At 44.1% G+C, this 22,591-nt stretch overlaps 1 protein-coding gene across 6 annotated transcripts in view; it reads right to left on the minus strand.

The window, feature by feature from the left end:
• PTPRZ1 (protein tyrosine phosphatase receptor type Z1) overlaps window positions 1-19,725 on the minus strand; it is a 120,772-nt gene extending 101,047 nt beyond the window's left edge. For 4 of the 6 annotated variants that reach the window (XM_081928818.1, XM_081928817.1, XM_081928816.1 and 1 more), the window contains exon 1: window positions 19,391-19,725. In XM_081928818.1, coding sequence (XP_081784944.1) covers window positions 19,391-19,457 — 67 coding nt within the window. In that variant the 5' untranslated portion in view covers window positions 19,458-19,725. The remainder of the gene's footprint in view (window positions 1-19,390) is intronic. The other 2 variants (XM_081928820.1, XM_081928819.1) reach the window with 1 other exon arrangement.
• Window positions 19,726-22,591: the final 2,866 nt, after the last annotated feature.

The following is a 22,591-nucleotide window of genomic DNA, read 5'->3' on the forward strand; positions in this document are numbered from 1 at the left end:
ACACTGAGTTACATAGTGACTGAAACAATATTGCAGGTGAAAAATATATGGGCAAACATTTAAATTCAAGCACTGGACAGGCCTTGTTTTCAATCTCGGCAATGCAACGCCTATTCTTACCATGTCTGCAGAAAACAAAGGTGCTACTAAATTCATAATAAAAGATGGATCAAGATAGAATTAGATTTGCATGCCTGATATTATGCAGATGACTTCATTAAGTCATTGGTTTAGTTTTATGAAGCAATGCAATGTTTTGAACAATGTAGCATTCATTCAAAGTAATTTGCAACAAGAAAAGAAAGGGGGTGGCAGTTCCTATGGTAGAGCAGGAAATGACTATAAGGTTATTGACATCTAATCAATAGATGGAGCTTATAATAATGTAATGGAAAAAATCAGGCATGCAAGCTGAATTTTTAAGATTATTGTTTCATTATTAAGTGTCATTATACAGTGCAACCTAATGGCTTCTTTGGAGGAGAAAAATATTTCACGTGGCAATTAATAAATCTAAATTAAAAGATATCTTAAAGTCCTTTTAGGCTTTAAAAAAGTGAGTGAAACAGGACCCTGAGGCCAAAGAAAATATGAAATTAACCAGCATATATCCACTGGGCTTCCACTTATAAGATTCTGTCAAGATGTGACTCTTAGATGGCTCTATAATCCTTGACTGGCCTTTTTTAGTTTTTTACAAAATATTTTCCCCACTTTTAAGTCCCAGATACTCAAAAAGCAGCTAACAAGGGTCATTGTTCACACTGCTCTTTAAAAGTTTTATTTGCATCTTCATGTTAGAAAAGCTTGTTTCATCCCTGAAGTATATATATCAACATTTTTTAATAAGGAAAAAGTCTCTGTGTGGTGGACTTCCCATGTCATTCTCTGTATTTAAAACTTCCTGTCGCAATTATCACAAGCTTGCATTTCACCACATTATAGTCGCCATTCTAGCCACATTCTAGGCTTTAAAGTTTCTAGTATAATATTCCAGACATTTGGGGTACAGTGACCAAGTTGGCATGTAAAAACCACTCACTGTAATTCAGACACTGGCGGAGCTTGCGAGGAAATGAGGGAGAAGTAATCAACTTGTGTCAATAATATCTGTTGGCAGGGTGCAATGAACCCTCAATGTGGGGGTGGGGGGCAGAGGAGGCTAAATGTGGCACTGGGGATCCTCCCGAGTGTGAGAGAGGAGCCACCGGCCACTGAAGCCGCTCCACGCATGGTCTCCTCCTGATGATGTGACAGTGCATATGTGCCTTGCAGCACACATATGACATCACACGTGTGACATGCACCAGGCACATGACAACACACACACAATGCTTGCTGGGCCTCCTCAATCCTGGGTGTGAGACGGTGCCGCACACCTGTGTCGTTGGTCATCAGCATTGGCCTCGGCTGGCTGCAGGGACTGACAAGATTGCCTGACAAAATGTAAAACTTTATTGAGCCAATTGGGGTTTGGTGGGTGGGTGGGTGGGTGATGATCTGGTGGTGGACGCGGTAGGGCCAAGCTTCTGTGGGATCCACCAGCGGGGCATATAGCCAGTTGTGCTTCCAGCACACAGCACAGTTGTCCCGCCTGCCCCTTCTCTGAGTTGTGGCTGCACAGAGGTAGGCAGGCAGCTCATATATATGGCTTTGCTGTGGAATTATTCAGTCGCCATATTCATAGCCAGGAAGTAATTTGCCTGCAGATGCATTGGGCCTGTTGGGGGGGGGGTTGCCTTCTTTGTTGCAATGGCCACAACTTTTGGCAGAAAAAGGCATTGGATTGGATTCTTAGTCTAAAGCTGGGGGGGTTGGGTAGCTAGGTAGTTGCCCCAACCCCAAAATCCAAGATAGAACTCAGGGTACTCCAGTAAAGGAGTCCAAGGTAGGGTTCTGTCCGAAAGCCTAGAGGGGGCTGGTGGGCCATAGAACACTGTGCAAAGTCTTGCAATTTCCCCACAATATGTTCTGAAAAGTTGACCTTAGCTGGAACAATCATTGCATATAACAAAGACCATAAATATTGCATTTTATGCAGTACAAAGACCATAAATATTGCATTTTATGATGTGGCTGTTGACTTTTAAATAGAATCGTAGAATCATGGAGCTCGAAGGGACCATGATAGTCCATCGTTTTGTATGACAGGAACTATAGTCAAGTGCTTCCTGCCATGTCACAGCTCTGTGGCCTTGAGAAAAATTACACCTCCCAAAATCCTCCTTTCTACTCAGCTATTAAATATACAGCACGTACTGCATCTGCAGATACTCCAAGTGTCAACCCGGTCCCTGATTTGATCCCAGAATGACCCGCTTTTCCTTAGGATGTCCCTGTTTTCATTTGGGAGGGTGCAGAGAGTTGGAGGGTGTGGAGTTATGCAGCCCCCCAAGCCAAGGAGATAAGCAACTATATAACCTTTAGAAGACATCTGAATTTAGCTCTGCATAGGGAAGTTTAATGTTTTAATATTTTTTATACATGTTGGATTTCTGCCAAGCTAGCAGTTCGAAAGCATGTCAAAGTGCAAGTAGATAAATAGGTACCACTCTGGCGGGAAGGTAAATGGCATTTCCATGCACTGCTCTGGTTCGCCAGAAACAGCTTTATCACAGTGGCGTAGCGTGGGTTGTCAGCACCCGGGGCAAGGCAAGTAATTTGCACCCCCTAACCTGTGGATTTGCGCCCCCTAACCCGTGGATTTGCGCCCCTAACCCTAACCCCCAGATGTTGCACCCGGTGCGGCCGGCCCCCCCTGCACCCCCCACGCTACGCCACTGCTTTGTCATGCTGGCCACATAACCCAGAAGCTGTATGCCGTCTCCCTCGGCCAATAAAGCGAGATGAGTGCAGCAACCCCAGAGTCAGCCATGACTAGACCTAATGGTCAGGGGTCCCTTTACTTTTACCTTTTATATATGTTGGAAGCTTTCTAGAGTGGCTGGGGCAACCCAGTTAGATGGGTGGAGTATAAATATTATTATTATTATTATTGAATAGGAAGTCTCTATTTTAATCAGAGAAATGTTGGAGGATGTGCATCTGAACACCCAAATACTGTGTGAGATAACATCCCATCTCTCACAGCAAAGTGGAGGTGGCTTGACATATAGAGAACTGAACTTTTTTACTTGCTCTGGTTCACGTGCTGCAGCTGCTGCATCATGTGAACATTAGGATTCATTGTTCTGGCCTGCAGCAGAGTCAATGCCTCATGGAAGTCCAGCTGGGACACAATAGCTATAAACATCAGCCAATAAAAAAGCAGTGAATTGGTGTCATAGTTACATAAGTAAGACTTTTAAGAGGGCAACATATGCTTATTCCTTTGGATGATTAGCCCTGTTTCTGACACATAACAACACACTCCGTTCCTCATGCTATCTCCTGACGCTTTCCCTGAGAGATGAACAGTTTTCCAGGAAGCCATGTATCTTGAATGAACAGAAAATCAGCTTATTTAGAAATCATATATGCATGATACAGAGGAGTGTAAAATTATATCAAGTCATGCCAAAAACTAATGAAAGCAGGGCATTTCAGGAAGAAGGAAGCTTGCAGAACTTTGAAGAACATCTCAGGTTCTTAGGATTAATCCTAACAACTGGCTCTCAAATCTAGCCCTATACATAATTCTAGGACTAGATTAAGGTAGGGTTTTAAAATAGCTGTTAAACCCCCTTACACCAAGTTGAGGATAGCTTTTATAGACTATTTTGCAGGAACAGAAACTTGATTTGACCAAAGTATAAAATCAAGCATGCTTCATTTCCTCAGGGCTTGCATCTGTCATTTTGAACAAATATGAACGTGACAGAGTTACACATGGAACATACTTGCCTATGTGTGACATAATACCCATAGCTAATGATTTACTGAATCCATCAATGCAGTAGGCAATAAATCACATATATTCCCCAGCGAATATGCAAAGAATTTGGTACATTGCTTACACTAGCCTAGCCGAATTTGTTTTATGAGCAATTTGAAGATTGTGTTGAAAACTCATCCTTAAAAAGAATGTCAGTTGAGTTTTATAAGCAATACTTGGCACTTAAAAGTATCTTTCCCCCTTCTTTTCTGTGAGTTCTTCTTCTTCCAATTCAACAAACCTCATTCCAAGCTCTACTTCCAGATCAAACAGAAAGACATCAAGGCATTGAAGACCTTGTTCCTTTCCTTTCTCAACACTACAATAAGCATGACCCCCTGCCAATGTCTGTAATAAAAGTCCAGGTCAAACGTTACAAACTCCCAACTGTTTTTCCCCATCCACCTAGATTCTCTGTGCCACATCCTGTCCAGTTCTTAATAGTGCTTCATCACTAGTAAGAGGTAATTTGAATCACAGCAATAAAGGGTTTACTCATTTTCATTGTTACCATATAATCACAGGCAGCGGTGAAGGCCAACTTGAATATTGGCGGAGTGCAGGTAAACCCTACCCCACATAATCTATCACATGATGCAGTGCACACACACCATTTGAATGACAATGCCCATCAACTTTTGCGGAGCAGCCCCCTCAAATAGTTTATTGGGGGGCAAGACTCTAGAAGCTGGCTCCTATGATGACAGGAGATATACTAGGTGGCATTGAGGCCCCAAAAGCAAAATAAGGCCCAGATTTTGGTAATCATCAATTAGGTCACCTCAGCCTAAATGAATAAATAACAGAAAGAACCCAGTTCCACATCTGTCGTGATTACACAAGAATCTATTTTTTTTTCATTACTGAATCATGCCAGACAGCCCTGCCTTACTAAACCAGTGCTTGAAGGGTAGGTGGGGTGGGTGTGGATGGCTTCATTTCAAATTAGCACAGACTTCCTTTAGTCTGTTATCAATTCACCACCTTTATAGCTGTGTAAACTATTTGCTAACAAGCTTGAATTAGTGCATCCACAATGAAAAGAACCATGCTATCATGGGGCTTATTTCTATTCTCTAGCCTTGCCCATACCAGAGTTGCTTGTAAAGCTGTCAGAGACAGCAGGTTGTGGATTATAAAGCCATATACAACTTGGGAGCAGGATACTGGGAAGATCATTCACCCCTTACAAACCCAGTTGATGGCTATGCTCTGCAGGCGAGGAAGGCCTCCTACAGATATCATCTTATCAGGACGTCTGTTCCACACAATATAGGAATCAGGCCTTTAGTGTCATGGCATCCACTTTTTGGATTTCCCTCCCCTTAAATATTAAACCCTTCTGAAGGTAGTCCTCTTCCAACCAGCCCTTTAAGTTGAGATGCAGTCTGCATCTGTATTGGAATTATTAAAAGAAGCTTTTACTGTTTTATTGCTTGTTATCTGCTGCCCTGGCCTCCTTTGGGAGGAATGGCAGGGTGTATATGCAATCAATCAATCAATCAATCAATCAACCCCAGGAGAGTTTTACAATAACTGGGGGGGGGGATAGGATAGTTTTAGATCCACCTGAAAAGAAGTGGGGTAGTGTTCTACACCACACCATCCCACTTTGAGAACTACAAGAGGTACAAAATCGACCGACCGCATTTGTATAGCTATTGTAAACATTTGAATACTTGGGGGACATTTAGCACATTTGCACACACATTCACAAGGGGACATAGGGATGTATAAATTTATCTTTCCCATCCCCATGTTTCCTCTGAGGCTTGCGCTCTAGGAGATGACACCGTGAGTCAGAAAAACCTCCAGCAGATTGTTCACTGCAGTCACGTTGCCATGAAGGGGAAAGCTGGAGCTCCCTCTGTGCAGATAATAAAGACTACTGGCTCATGGTAGGAACATTTCTCTGCAAGATTCCTACAAAACAAACCCCAGAGCAGACAGCATGATTCAGAAAAGGCACAGAAGCACTGAGAATTAAATAGCAGCAGCACCCCGAATCTTTTTGTATAGACCTACTGGCCGTGAATGAAGAAAGAGAATAGTTCCTAAGCTAAACTTATTTGTACGAACACTTGAATGACAACTTTTGAGTCCATTTTGTATTCAGTTGCTGACTACTGAAGTTTGTTCTCTTGCCTTAACCAACAGATGCCAAACGCTGAAAACTCTCACGGAAAATGGTGACGCAGTGGTGCAGTAAACAACAATTTTACAGAACAATTGACAACTTAATGTGAAAATTATTGTTTCCCTCAGTTGCTGTTATTGTTGCAGTATCAGTACAATATGTGCTTGCAGCTCTTAAAAGTTTCAGAAGCCACATGCTTCTTTGAAACAGGTTACAGATGTTCATGGTTTATGAATTATATATTACATTTTTATTCCAGATTACTCCAATAGACTTCAGTGAGGCTGCCTGAAGTGCCCAGATTAATCTTTTTCACCTGAAAACACTTGAAAAATATTCCTTATTACATAACCCCCACAGTGATAAAACAGACATTTAACAGGGGATTCTAAAACCCCTACAGAAATAAATGAAGTTGTTCATGACAAACTGAGAGGGAAATGTTAACAGCCGCTTCAGTCCCAATATGGTGGCATAACAAACTCTAGGAAAGGCTATGAATATTTATATATTTGTTATATTTTATCCCACTCTTTCTCCCGGGAACTCTGGGTGGTTAAATGCCTCTCATTCTCTCGCCCTTTATTCTCACAGCAACCTTGTGAGATGTGGTAGGCTGAGATATAGTGTCTAGCTCAAGGTCAGCCAGTGAACTTAATCTGAACCTAGTCTCCCTGGTTCTTCTGGGAAGAAAGAAGATGGCCTGTTTGGGACAGGGCTTTACTATACTGGAAGGAGCAAGTTTACTGATTGGAGGCACCCTTGGATCCAAGGAGCTAGATGCTCAGGTGGCCTCGGTGGCTAGGAGAGCCTAGTTCCTGCTAAAGCACCTGAAGTATGTGTTTTCAGGACCTACTATATTAATGTAACTGGTTTTTTCTTTTTAAAAATTATTTTTATTAAAGATTTTCTTGGTTTACACCAAAGTACATGCCTTGTCTCTTTTTTCAGGTTGTACAGTCTCTCTTACAAATCAGTTACATTTGTTGTGGAGCATTAGTGTTGAGTAAAGGTGTCATGGACTTTGAAGACACTCAAACTCAGAATGCAAGGGATAAACGTGCTAAGAGGAAGGCACGTTTGGCAAACCCACACCGTGATCAACTCCCGCCCGGGAACCGATGTCCCCACTGAGGAAGGACGTGTGGGTCCAGAATTGGCCTCCACAGTCACCTACGGACTCATTGTTAAAACCGTGTTTATGGAAGACAATCTTACTCAGCTACTAGTGATCGCCGAAGAAGAAGTGTTGAGTACAGTATAAGGTTGGGGAAGAAGAGGGGGGAGAGGAGGGGTGGGGTGGTGAGGTTTATATTCTTTTGTATATTATACATGTGGGCTTTTGTGTCAATGTCAACTGGGTACGTTCTCTACTCATTTATTACATTTCCTTGATTGCGAGAGGTATTGGGGGGCAGGGTGTGGTTGGTTGTCTGTGGCTGTCTGAAGTGGGGTTTGTTTGCATTTGTGATGGGGGGGAGGGCTTGTTGGGTCAGGTAAGCCACACTGATTCATATGCTGTCAGTGGATTCTTGTTGTTGTCTTGTTGGGCTGTGTATGTAATAAAGGGGAGCCATACCGGAATGAAGGCGTCCTCTTCTATTTGTCCCCATCTCAGTTTCAGTTTATTGGTTAGCTTTTCTAGTAAGGCTGTTTCCCATACAATTTGATACAATTGGTCCATATTTACTCCTGACAGGTCCCTCCAGTGTCTGGCTATGAGGCTTCTGGCTGCTGAGAGTGGGTGGGTTATAAGCTTTGTATAATGTCAGTGGTCATTATGATCTGGGCAGAAAGAACTCAATCATAATCTTCAGAATTTTAGTTTTAATGCATAGCCTCCCTTGCTGCAACTCACAGAGCAGTACTGCTAGGTGCCTTTGGCCACAGTTAAAAGGGAATTAGAGTTAAAGAAGATATGGTGAGGATTGTTATCTTAGCCAATCCTCAGTTTTGGAGGCTTCTCCCTAGGCAGCATGAGAAGTGTAGCAGAATATAACTTATACCTTCCACCATTTTTAGTAGTCCCTTCAGTTCTATTATGTGTGAAGTATATAATAATGATGGATCTTCCCCTTTCACACCTATGGCTACCTTCACAAAGGCACAAAAAGTCATGTCCTAACTTAGTCATGCTCATTAATTTCAGGGGTCTTCTCTGAGTAAAACTTAGATGGATACCACCCATGGTATGAAAGCTGTTATTACTCGCCTTGAGTTACTCGGACTGAGTTAAGCCAAAACATGGATCAGACAATAGCCTGTGTTGCACTGTGCTTCCAGGTCTAGTCAATATCCACTGGAAGAGAAGTAGGGAAGGAGAGGCTGAACCTGGCAAAGATGACCAGAGGCCTTCTTTCAAGCTTTTTAATTTTCAGTGTTCCAGAGGTTCAGTGGATAGTCTGTGCTAAGTAATGTCCCTCTTAAGACTTAAATTGCTTGAAGGAAGCCATTCCTATTAAATTCAAATTAAAGCTTTTCCACTGACTGCTGGAATACTGAAATTAGCTGATATACAACATTCAAGGCAACAGAAAGCTAGTCACATTAAAGGAAACGCCTAAAGACTTGCCAAGAAAATTTACATACACTAATGACTGTGTGTGAGATTCTATCACTGTGTGCACAGAAACAGGTCTTTATTCATCAAGATACATCTGGGTGCATTTATTTGTATACAATGTTCAGTACACAAAGCAATTGAAAGAAGAAAACTAGAGCTGCATGTTGATAATTGGGGGACACTATTTGTTTCATTTTTCAAAAACTTTCTAGTGATTTTCTCTCTCTCCATTCTGCATTACCGGAGATAAAAATATTTAAAGTTGTTACTAGCTGCAACAACTTTTCAGAGCTATCTAGACATCACTTAACAGAAGTGTTTGGCTCTAAGTCAATTTAGTTCCAGTGATATCCTTAGGACAGAGCTGACTTAATTGGATGGACGATTGAAGTTTTATTAATTCTCCAACCAAGCCAGAATTCTTCACATGCACAAAATATGCGACTTTAATTTTGCTAATAACATCTGAGATCAGTAACCCACAATTTTCAAAGTGGGTCATATGAATGGGTGATGGGATTAAAAACCTGTGAGAACAAAGACCAACAAATGCTCAGTGCAAAACTGCACTGCTCTGGTTGTTTCAGGATATAAAGGAGCTACTGTCACAGCAACACCTGTAGCCATAAATATCTACAGCAGCAGCACTCAACTCTGATTACTCTGCCACCCACTTCTACATTTTTACCAAATAAAAAGAGTTTCACTGCTATATCAACCATGGCAACACATTTTTGTCATTGAGAGCCAGATTCAACTACCCATTTCTGTTAGAAGAAGCCAGTGCAAGAACTGCTAGTGCAGTGAGGCTTCCCTCCTCCCCCTGCATCTTCCCTCCCCAAGGAGCAAGCAGGGGAAGGAATGGGGAGATCATTCCATTGGGCAAGCAATTCTGCTCTCAGTGTTTTCTTTGTAGCCTACTCTCCTTTAGCTTCCTTTTAAAACCTGTGCACTATCTCTGTAGTCTCTCTTCTCTCAGTTCATCTGTTTTATTCCCTGTCCTTTATTGTTCTGTCTCTGTCTCTCCATCTGTTATCTGCTCCCCTTTGCTTTTCATACTCTATTTTTGCCCATGCCTCGTTGCTAAACAGCAACAGCACTAAAGGTGTCTACCTCCCAGTAATTCACATACTAATACTTTTGTAGCTATTACATACCTAGGTTTGCAACTACGTTGGGAATTGTATCTTCTCTCTACTGTCCTGTTTCAGCCTTTTCAAGTACCTCTCCTGTCCCAATTTTTTAGGAAACAAGTACAGTCCACCATCTGCACCATACATGCTTAAGGCAAAGCTCTAAAGGTGAGACACAGGATAGGCATTGCAAACAACCCATGTACTGAAGTTGTATATATAAAGCTGACATTTGGAGACCCTTTAGTTATGCTGATGCAAAACCCTATAATTTTTTTATCACAATACACAGTCCTATTTTTCCAGAAAAAGAGGTGCTGGAACTCAACACAAAAGCCTCCTTTGTTCTCTTATAATGGCAATGGCCCCCACCTGAGAGGTGCCAGAACTGACTTCTGGCTGGAAAGAAGCCCTGACAATAGAGATGCTCATACAGCATCCCTCATAGGAGAGTGGGTTCATCGCTGGTGGCTATGCCCCTCTGCCACCTAGCATTCTGGCAATTCCCCACGCCAGCCGTGCATTTTAGCCAGCGTCCAAAGCAGTCCTATATGCATAGAATGCCTGCATTGCCATGGGGGAAGACTGGGCCTACCTGGACCTTATCTTATATGGAAACACTCTGCATGAGTAGACCGCATGATAACACGTTGGCCAAACACCCAGCTTGAAGTGGGAGGTGTAGCATGGGTGCTTTTAGGGTCCCTGAGAGGAGAAGCCAGGGTTGAGGATACTCTAGTCAAAGCCCAGGTGAGAGATGGGATGCATGACCACTGTTGATATGTGTGAATTCCTATGCCATGGACTATGTGGGTGGTTGGAGGTACTGAAAATATAAGCGCTTTTTTTGTGCTGCTCTTAACTGGATTGAGATTAATACCCACCTGCATTTGCTGTTGCCTTATTGTAGTAAAGGGGAACATATAGCCCTCTTGATGCTATTGGACTACAGCAGGCATAGGCAATCTCGGCCCTCCAGATGTTTTGGGACTACAACTCCCATCATCCCTGACCACTGGTCCTGTTAGCTAGGGATGATGGGAGTTGTAGTCCCAAAACATCTAGAGGGCTGAGTTTGCCTATGCCTGGACTACAGCTTCCATCATTCCTAACCATTTGCCACTGCTCTTGTCATATCCTCCTGACCACTCCCTGACATTAGAACATGAAGAAGTGCTAGGGGGATCAATTATAATGACTGTGTGAAAGTACACTGATGAAAAGAAGGCGGACTCCAGAATAATACACTGTAGACACATGGAATTTCCTGTGAAATTGAACAGCAATTCTTCCTTCGTGAGGAAGCAGGAAAAAGCTCAAATGAACTTAGTGAATACTGTTTGGAAATGTCTACTTTATGGGTAATTACTGGGTAATTATACTGGAATAGCCCTTACATGCATCAGTTAACTGTTGAGCTCTAAAAAATATATGTGATGATGTGATAATGCACAGAGTGGTACATGCCAATATAACATATTTTTCAACTTCCAAGAACGACTCCAGCACAAAATCACCGAATTACAACTAATGAAGTTCAGTTCTATCACCTGTGGCCTGAACCAAGATGATTTTTAAATTGCATTACAGATGTTAATTAATATAAAAATCATGTCATTGATAAGTCATTTTCAACACTGGTGTGTGAATGTTTACTGTCCTTACTTCAAATGCATTTAAGCTTTAACATAATGTCAATCTGGTTTGTTTGCATTGTACTGCATTGCATTCCCTGCTCACCTCACCTGTTTACATTTTTCCTGTCTACAGCTGCCAACATAGGGTAACACTTGATGCATCTGATGGACTCTAGTCTATGAAAACTTGTGCTATAATAAATGCATTAGTCATTAAAGCATCACAATACTTTTGCTAAGATAGTTGTCATTTTGGAAAATATTCCAGACTCTATGATACTCAATCTCTTCCTGCCCCCCCCCCCACTGTATTATTAACGTGGTGTGATCTTGCCATGGCTACTTTAACAGAAATGCCAGATAATCTTGCTGCATAACCTAACTTATTACATTGGGTTCAACACTGCCACTGTTCCACAGGTTCTAGAAAGCCTAGAAAGCATTCTGAATTTCAGATATACTATGAAAAAACTGAGCCAGTGGTGACCACTGCCACCAGTTTGTTTGTTTTGAAGTCACATTTTATCAATAGTGAGGGTCAAGTAAACTGCTAGAAAGTAAGTAGTGTGGGACTGGGATTGTTTTATAGTATAGTGGTACCTTGGGTTACATACGCTTTAGGTTACAGACTCCGCTAACCCAGAAATAGTGCTTCAGGTTAAGAACTTTGCTTCAGGATGAGAACAGAAATTGTGCTCCGGCGGCGCGGCAGCAGCAGGAGGCCCCATTAGCTAAAGTGGTGCTTCAGGTTAAGAACAGTTTCAGGTTAAGTACAGACCTCCAGAACGAATTAAGTACTTAACCCGAGGTACCACTGTAGTGTGTTCCTTAAAAAGCACATATGGGTTAAGAGAAACTGCCATGGAAATGAGAATTACATCTCTGTTAGGCTGTACTGTATATATAATTGGCCTGAACACAGAAGCGTTAGGAATAGCCTCCATGGCAGCTCCACAAGGAGGCTATTACATCTGCAGTGGTTTATCCGATGGATCATTGGTGTTATGTGGATTGTTTTCATGATCTTGGAGTGGAACTTCCGTCAACCAGCCAAGGGAAAGGTATCTCAGACATCAGGTCAGTTTATTCAAAAACTGTAGAAGTATAGTGATTAAGAGAACAAGGTAAGAACCATAGCTGACCGTAGGTAAGCTGCAATATCTCAACCTAACAGCCTTCATTTGTAATATGGGGATAACAATACTAAAGGTAAAGGTAAAGGTACCCCTGCCCGTACGGGCCAGTCTTGACAGACTCTGGAGTTGTGCGCCCATCTCACTTAAGAGGCCAGGGGCCAGCGCTGTCCGGAGACACTTCCGGGTCACGTGGCCAGCATGACATCGCTGCTCTGGCAAGCCAGAGCCGCACACGGAAACGCCGTTTACCTTCCCGCTGGTAAGCGGTCCCTATTTATCTACTTGCACCCGGAGGTGCTTTCGAACTGCTAGGTTGGCAGGCGCTGGGACCGAGCAGCGGGAGCGCACCCCGCCGCAGGGATTCGAACCGCCGACCTTTCTATCGGCAAGTCCTAGGCGCTGAGGCTTTAACCCACAGCGCCACCTGCATCCCCGATAACAATACTAGAAAAGGCCAATTCATTTCAATGGACTTGTTCTAAGCATGACAAAGTCTGGATCAGGCAAAATATACACAAAGTGCTTTGAGCACTTAGAAAACATGCTGCATAAATAACTGTATTAACATTATTACCACTGCCAGAAGACCATGAATAACGCTCCCCATGCTGCAGAGACCCTCCACATGATAAGCTTAAAGTGCTGATTACAGCCGCCACGTTAAGTAGATGCGCTTGTTCCCAATCAGGGGAGGACTGTCTAAATCAGTCTAAAAACCCAACTATGGCATCCTACTTTATTCCCCCAGATTTAGTCTGATTGCTTCTTTATTTAAGGATGTGTTGATGTGATGGGCAGAACAACTTGGATGTGTATAAATGTTACTTCCATACACTTCCTTGTGCATAGATGTTGCTCTATATAGATTTCACCATGGGATATGTGTTTTTTTTTAAAAAAAAACTTATTTAAGTTGCCTTTATGATGATTACTTTTTAAAAAAATGTGGGTGAAGGTATTCTGACTCCCACATGACATCAGAAACAAAGAGGTGCAATATCAGAAACTAAACAAGTGATTAGGGTGCAATATTCTAATGTCTGGAGCAACCTCATTAGCCTCACTGAATTATTTTCTGAAGGTGACTTGTAAACTCACCCTTTCATACTCCTTGCCCACATTTTCTGCAGAGCAAATTCATTTCTATCTGAAATCTTTGTTAAAACAGGGGCAGCGTGCCTTCGCAAAAATACTTCAGAGGTTTGGGGGGCTAAAAAGACCTGTATATATTAGTAGTTAAGTTTCTTTGAAAAAGCTGCCTGTACAGTAATGAGTACATTTTACTTTTAGCTTATAGCTTTAAAGACTTTTCGCTTTAAAGATTTTCTTCCTGTTGATTTATGTTTCCTTATGCAGAACCCTCTGGTGTGTTCAAACAGAACTTGTCTTAATGAGATGAGTTTATAAGCACAGTGACAAGAGAGGTACAATACTGGGAAGGCTCACAAATGGTGCGTGAAGTTTTAAGAATAAGGCTTTCAGCTGTGATACTCGATTTCTAGAACCGACTCAGTCGTCCAACCCTCGAAGGAAAACTTGAAGAACACTGTTTCAAGATAAATTGAAATTGTCAGCAAAAGAGCTGAACCTTCTCGCCCTTAAATTCCTAATTAGAGCAGCCACAGTGGGAACTGACCATTTAAATGACAAGTGCAAGAAAGAAGGAAAACAAGACTTGCTAAGATGACAGTTCTCAAACTAATTACTTTGCAGTAATCCCACAGTATTCAATGGAAACTACGTCAGATGCAAAGACAATGCAGGGGAACCAAAGTAAGACTTAAGCCCTTTTCAGGCCTATTGGGGGAAAAACCAGTTCTTAAATAGGCTGAAATTCAATACTGTACTTTAGCACAACTTGGTTGCCAATTCGGCTGTAAGTGACTCAAGCACTTTGAAGAATGCTGTGAGGGGAAACGGGGGGGGGGGGAATTGTTTCAGTTCATGACTGCAACTTTGTCCCTTCCAGATGTTGCTGGACTTCCATCAGCTCCAGCCAGCATGGCCAGGGTGATGGGGATTGTAGTACAGCAACATAAGGATAGCTCTACTGCTAACAGCAAGGTTAAAGGTTCGATCCCCATATGGGACAGCTGCATATTTAGGTTGAACTAGTAGATGATCCTCAGGGTCCACCTCTGATTCTATGATTTCGCAACATTTGGAGGAGAGCTCCAGATTGGGAGAGGCTGCATTATAGTACAGTGGTACCTCGGGTTAAGTACTTAATTCATTCCGGAGGTCCGTTCTTAACCTGAAAATGTTCTTAACCTGAAGCACCACTTTAGCTAATGGGGCCTCCTGCTGCTGCCGCGCCACCGGAGCACGATTTCTGTTCTCATCCTGAAGCAAAGTGCTTAACCCGAGGTACTATTTCTGGGTTAGCGGAGTCTGTAACCTGAAGCATATGTAACCTGAAGCATATGTAACACGAGGTACCACTGTATCCACTCACCACTGCTTCTAAAATGAACTATTTATATGATGTGGCAAATGTATCCAAATACTGTAAGAGTAAATAACATTGCTCCATGTAAATTATTGCAACATACTAACAATTGCAAACTTTATGCTGTCCCATTCCTTATACATAGTATCCACACACTGTTTTCATTTATTCAGCTTTTCAAATGTCTTGCAACAATGTAATGTAAAATTGTTAGTAATTTTCTTTGTATTCCAGCAAACAGTGTGGATTTGGAGAGACTTGCCAATTTTTTTTTGGGGGGGGGGAGATATATAAACCCTCTGAATCTGATCTGAGCAGTATTTGTGGGTGAAACTTATCATATCATTTGTATCATTCTTGACCTTTTGCTCAGCCTCTGGTTTAATCTGTGCACCGCCATTTATATTCATATGGTCAAGATTCACTAAATAGGCCCCAACCAGTCTCAATGGAGAGAAATAAACAAAGACAGTACAAAAGATCATTCAGTTGAGGAGTTACCGCTGGCCATTAATGTGCAACCGGGCAATACTTTCCAGAGATTTAAGACTGGGGAGAGGGAAAAGACTAGTAAGGATGCCAAACACCCACACATTCATTTATGCAGCACAGCTGAAGATAGGAATAATGGTGCTCCCAAGAGGAGGATCTTTCATGCAAGTATATTATAAGCAACACAACGCAAAACGAAGAAAAAAAAAGTTGCATTGAAACGAAGCAAATGAAATTGCAACAATGCACCCTGAACTAAGTCTACATATCATGATCAATCAAATCCCCACAGTCTTCAGCATCGTCATGGCAAACACTTTTCTTGCTAGTATTACTGAGTAGTTAAAGATAAAGGGACCCTTGACCATTAGGTCCAGTCGCGGACAGCTCTGGGGTTGCAGTGCTCATCTTGCTTTACTGGCCGAGGGAGCCGGCATACAGCTTCCGGGTCATGTGGCCAGCCATGACTAAGCCACTTCTGGCAAACCAGAGCAGCACACAGAAACGGCGTTTACCTTCCCGCCGGAGCGGTACCTATTTATCTACTTGCACTCTGATGTGCTTTTGAACTGCTAGGTTGGCAGGAGCAGGGACCGAGCAATGGGAGCTCACCCCATCATGGGGATTCGAACCGTGACCTTCCGATCAGCAAGCCCTAGGATCAGTGGTTTAGACCACAGCGCCACCCACGTCCCCACCGAGTAGTTACTATATATTTATTTATACCACACCTTTTCCCCAGGTGGGACTCAAAGAGATTATATGTATGCCCCATGTGCACAAACACAAAGATTTCCTCAATAATTTTGGAACTAGGCTTTTTTATAATTAAAAAAAATACAAAACCAAATGTTAGGCAAAGTAGAAATATTGAATAGATTAGAAAACAGTAACAGGTAATGAGCATCCAAATTTACTCCAGTACTTGGTACAGTATATTCATTCATGGGAACAATCCCATAGTTCAGTATACAAGTCATTCTCACTCAAGAGGATCAACAACAGACTAACACTGAGATGATACAACCTGCTATAGTTTCTCAGGTCATATCTGAAAAATAATCAAGGGCCTTCAGACGTATATAGCTAATGTTACACCTGATGTATTAATAAAACTCTTGATTTTATTGGTAATGTATGTTTTAGTATGTTCAAGTTTCATATTCACATATCACAGATTAGCATTCTATTTTTCAATGTAAGCTTTGTGGATCTTCAGTAAGGAAATGTTTCATCAAGTCTGCAAAACTCAAGGTTCTGTTTTACGTCTTTTAACTAAGATGATTTATAATATAAAGCTACAGAAAAAGCAGGCTTTTAAAAAATAAGGCTCAATAAATATTCCTGTAGTATTAAGGTTGCAAGCAACAGATGCAGACAAAAAACAATCATTTTCTCATTATGAGGGAATAAATAAAGTTCATCTACTGTTGAGTTTGCCACTGACTTCAGTTAGTAGATTTCTGCTACTATACCTATTTTGACCTACAATTTAATTTCATTAAAATGACCTCTTTGTAAAGAATCAACCCCAAGCACTTAATAGTGACAATAAGAATGGCATTAAATTACTCAAGTCATTTTAATGTAACCTCTGTTGAACCAGTCACAGTTAGCTATAAATTAAGCCCTTCCAGCAGTCTTCAAAATGGGAACTCAGATTACTTTTATATGTGCAATAAATCATACATTTAATATAATGGCATCTCCTGCATAGCTGGTATATGACACTGATCCCTTACAGTTTACAAAGGTTTAATGAACCAAAAGCAGCAGCACCTATTGGACAAAAATGTAGGTTAATATCTACTTTATCTGTTGTAAAACTGGACATGGGTATAAACGACTGCAGGAAATATTTACTTTCACTCACAGCACAGGAAGCAATATGCTCCAGTCCTCTGTTTGGCAAATGCTAATAATGTAACCACAGACATCATTATATGTTCCATGCAAATAACAACCCGACCACATATTTCATTTCATTTTACATTTATTGGACAAAAAAAAAAAAAAATCCTTCCAGTAGCACCTTAGAGACCAACTAAGTTTGTTATTGGTATGAGCTTTCGTGTGCATGCACACTTCTTCAGATACATTATTGGACAGTTAGTTGTTTTGCTCGCACGCCTAGTTCATCTATTTGACACGATTCCTTCGAGAAATTCCCATCCTCGCCCGCTCTCACTGCATCCCACTTATGACACCCCCAACCTCATTGGACACAAGTGTCATTCATGTCAGTGGCAACAGCTCTCACATTCGTGGCTTGCGGTTGCTACTCAATGACAACTGCCCGAACACGCAGTGCAATCCAACACAGAGCACATTGCACAGGCAGGTCGATGCCTGTTTCCAACGCGTTGTTTGGACTGTAGGCAATTTCTCATTCAGTGACTCTCTTCCTTCCCTCTCTCTCTCTCTCTCTCTTCCTTATGTCATGTGCAGATGCCAACAGGAGCGCTTCCTCCTGCCTGGCTAGGCAGAGAACAAATGGCTGAAGCAGCAGCATCTCTCCCCCCCCCCGCCCCCCATTTCCCTGCTTCCTTGTGCACAGCTTATGCCTTGGGGGCATCCTTCCTTCCTGCTCTGCAATGCAACCAAGCGAGGCTTTCCCTTGTGGTTTCACAGTTCAGGCAAAAGGAAGGGGGAAGGAGCCCCCCCCCCAGCTTGCTCCCAATCGATGTGTCTGCTGGCAATTCCGGAGAGAAACAGGGGCACCCCGCCTGGAGCAGGAGGCCAGGAAGGTGCATGGGTGCCAACTTGAATAAAATATTTGGGGAGCACAGGTTACACCCCGCCCCTCATAGTTGATCACATTGCATGGTGCATGCACACCATTTGAATGGCAATGCCCATCAATTTTGGGAACCCCAGTCTCCTCAATTTTTTTATTGGGGGTGAAGACCCCCTCAGAAGTTGGCTCCTATGGGAGGGTGCCAACTTGAATAAAATATTGGAGGTAAGCCTATGGACATGGCCAGGATTTTCGTTAGGAGGGGCAGGCCTTTTGTTGGGGAGGGGGCAGAACCTCAGTTTGCTAATGCTTTTTATTGATTATTGGTGGGGGGCAGCTGCCTCTCCCTGCCCCCATTGGTTATGCCCATGGGCAAGCCCTGCCCCACATAATCAAATCGGCATTTGAATTGGCCCCCTCAAATATTTATTGGGGGGGTGAGATCCCATAGCACCTAGAAGTTGGCTTCTACGGGAGGGTGCCAACTTGAATAAAATATTGGGGGGTAAGCCCATGGACATAGCCAGGATTTTTGATATGGGGGGGCAGAACCTCAGTTTGCTATGCATTTTTATTATGGGGGGGCAGCTGCCCCCTTTGCCCCCCCCTTGGCTATGCCTATGGGTAAACCCCGTCCCACACAATCGATCCGGTGCACGCACACCATTCAATGGCAATGCCCATCAACTGGGGGGAGGGGAGCGACCCCCTCAAATATTTTATTGGAAGGGGGGGGGAAATCCCTCAGCTCCTAGAACTTGGCATCTAGGGGAGGGTGCCAACCTGAATAAAATAAGAGGGGTGAAGCCCCGCCCCACATAATCGATCGCAAGAATCGGAGCATGCACCCCATTCGATTGGCGATGCCCATCAATTTTGGGGGAGAGGGGAGCTCAAATATTTTATGGGGGGGTCCTGAAGGGACCTCGGCCCCTCGGAGTTGGCTCAGGCTGGCCCGAGCTTCCCTCGTGAGAGACCCTGGGGAAACAGCAGGTGCTTCTTATTCATTATTCCTCTTCTTCTTCCCTCAGGGGCTCTCCCTCCCTTCCACACACTCGCGAGGGAATGGCTGCCCTGCACCTCAGGCTCCGCGCACATCCCGAGAAGTCTCCCTCAAGTTTGGGAGCGAGGGGAAGGCAGACCCCTCGTTTGGAGAGAGGGGAGCTCCCGCCCCCGGGCCCGTGAGGCGACGCCGGGCGAAGTTGCCTCCCTCACGCGCCACAGACACTCACCGAGTCGGCAGAGGCAGAAGAAGAAGAGCGGCAGGGACGCGAGCAGCCAGCGCCGGAGGATTCGCATTTCCACACCGTCTCGGCTGCTTCTTTCCTCCCCTCGAAATGGAAAAGAAAACGCCGCCCTCTTATTCGCTCGGTTCTCTCCGGGCTAGGGAGGGCGTTGCGCCTGGTGGGGAAGGAAGCGAGCGGGAGAGAACGAAATAATCCCCGCCAAAGACACACACTCTCTCTCTCTCTCTCCGCGAGGGACTTCGCAGCCTCCTCGGACCGAATGCGCTCCGAGAGAGCGCTGTTGCGGCTCGCGCGGCCGGTGTCTGCGCGTGCGCGTCTGCGCGTAGCTGCGAGAAAGGAGGGGGGGGGACGCATGTAGCTCGCGCGCGCGCTACGCTGGAAGAAAAGAGCTGCGCGCGAGACGCAGGCGGAGTTGGCGCGCGAGCGCGACTTAGAAGGAGCAGAGCGCGGGGAGGGGAGGGAGGGGGAAGGTTTGGCGGGAAGGCGGGGGGGGGGGGCGAGACGAGAAGCGCCCCGCGTGAGGGGAAAGAGCGCGCCTGAAAACCAGGCGGGCGGCTGGGACCCCGAGCATCCTTCCTTGGGGCTCTTGCACCTCGCCGCTGTTGCTTCAAGTCTCTCTCGCTCCTCTCCCCTCAAGGAAGCGGGAGACGAAGAGAAGCGCTACCTCAGAGCTTGCGGAAAAGATGAGGTGGAGATTTTTCGCCCTGCCACATGCCCGGAATTTCCCGGACACACAGAGAGTACCGCGGTCCTCAGCCCCTCTGCCTCTCATGCTCCATTCAAAATCATAGTCGTGCCCCCCCCCCCCAAGCTCGGCGCCCAGTGTGACCTAACTGGTCGTGCTCCCCTAAATTCGCCTCTGGGAACGACTCCCCGGGATCAGCTGCCTAAAGGCTTCCTCACTGTTTCTAATGGTAGAGCCAGCCCCACATTCTGTCCATAGTAAAGGTAAAGGGACCCCTGACCATTAGGTCCAGTCGTGGCCGACTCTGGGGTTGCGGCGCTCATCTCGCTTTACTGGCCAAGGGAGCTGGCGTACAGCTTCCGGGTCATGTGGCCAGCAGGACTAAGCCACTTCTGGCAAACCAGAGCAACGCACGGAAACGCCGTTTACCTTCCCGCCGGAGTGGTACCTATTTATCTACTTGCACTTGACTTGCTTTCGAACTGCTAGGTTGGCAGGAGCTGGGACCGAGCAACGGGAGCTCACCCTGTCTCGGGGATTCAAACCACCGACCTTCTGATTGGCAAGTCCTAGGCTCTGTGGTTTAACCTACAGCACCACCCGCGTCCCTATTCTGTCCATAGCTGCCAAGTTTCCCCTTATCTTGCAAGGAATCCTATTTGGAATAAGAAGAAGAGTTTGGATTTGATATCCCGCTTTACCACTACCTGAAGGAGTCTCACAGCGGCTAACATTCTCCTTTCTCTTCCTCCCCCACAACAAACACTCTGTGAGGTGAGTGGGGCTGAGAGACTTCAAAGAAGTGTGACTGGCCCAAGGTCACCCAGCAGCTGCATGTGTAGAAGCAAACCGGGTTCACCAGATTACGAGTCTACCGCTCTTAACCACTACATCATACTGGCTCTCAGTTTTAAGCGAATTTCCCTTAAAAAAGCGAAAAGTTGACAGCTATGATTCTGTCCCATGGGGTCATTTCCCCACAGACCTGTGAGAGGTACTTCAGTAGGGTTGCCATATTTCATAAACCAGTACGCCCCAAAAGTTTTTGAGCATTTTTTAGGAAGACCTCAAAATTGATGAGCCTTTTTAAAGGAAAACCCCAAAGTTCTTGAAGTTTTTTTTTAAGACCCAAAGTTTTTTAATCCCAAAGTTGTTGAGCTTTTTTTCCCCTTTCAAAACACACACACACACACACACACACACAAGATTTCCAATTGACTTGTCTAAGATTCAAGACAAAGCACCACCTTTGAAATCCCTGTAATGTCCGGACATATGGCAGCCTTATATTTCAGCCTCTATTAGTGATGAGCAAAGGCTATGGTAGCCCATAGAGCTGGCTTCACTCTGTGAGTGTGGGTCTTCTTACTATCCTTTTTACAGCAATTGGGCACATGGGAGCACCTTAGGGTGCTTCCTGAATTATTGCAACTGTTAGCAGCCCTCGGACATCAAGACCAGGAGTTTGACGTAAACTTTGGTACCACTCATTTTAAAAATGAAGCTGCCAAATTAAGTTTGCACCATTCTCCTGAATCCCAACAAGTGTGAGAAAGCTTCACATTCTGGTTTAGCCATTCTCCATTCAAGAAACATCTGTCCTCCCCCTCTCCCCCAGAAACAGTACTTCTGTCTTATCCAGATTCAACCTCAATCCGTTAGCCGTCATCCATCCTTCAGCTGCCTCCAGACACTCACACAGGACATTCTGCCTTCACTGGTTCCGATTTAAATGGAAGGTAGAGCTGGGTATCATCTTCTAATCAAGAGCGTAAAAGAGGCAATGAGAGGGTCTGTGATCAACTCTCAGCTGCCAACTCAAAGGCGATTCCGTGTGGGGTTCTCCAGCCCCTGCTTAGTCTGCCTTGTCTACAGTAATCATGGCCAAGACAAAATGGAGCACCAGTACTTTACTGGAGCAGTAAAGTTATCAGAGCAGCAAAGCTTTATTGAAAGTGCACATATTTATTTGGCTGCTCAGAGACCGGGGGGTGGGGGATAATTATTCCAACACCTTGCAGACCAGCTGATTTATTTTGGCTTCATGACCTCGATGCTCATCCCTCAGTAACTTAGTCCTTATCATGACTTTCTTACTTATTTCTTCTAGGGTTGCCATATTTCAAAAAGCAAAAATCCAGTGGCCAGAAGGGGGAGCTATGCAAGAAGTTGCCATGACGGCAGTAGCCCAAGATCTCTGATCAGCATGAGCTCCCTTTGTCATAAGACAGCAAAGTGGGTTTTCATACCCTGAAACATCTTAAAGGCTCTCCTATTTGATGAGAAGGGCTGAGCGTCCAGAGAGACAGAACAAGCTCATCGGGAAACACTCCGCTTCAGATGACAAGCTGTTCTTATCTATGACTTAATTTTCCATGCAAGTCCATACAAGAGATAAAAGATTGCTTGGTTCACCTAATGGAACTGTAGGGGAAGCAGTTTAATTCAGCTTTGCTATGATTCCCTTGATTATGTCTGTCTTACGGTATTTGCAAATGGTC

The sequence above is a fragment of the Podarcis melisellensis genome (assembly GCF_964234715.1).
Source record: "Podarcis melisellensis genome assembly, chromosome: 10".
NCBI lineage: Eukaryota > Metazoa > Chordata > Lepidosauria > Squamata > Lacertidae > Podarcis > Podarcis melisellensis.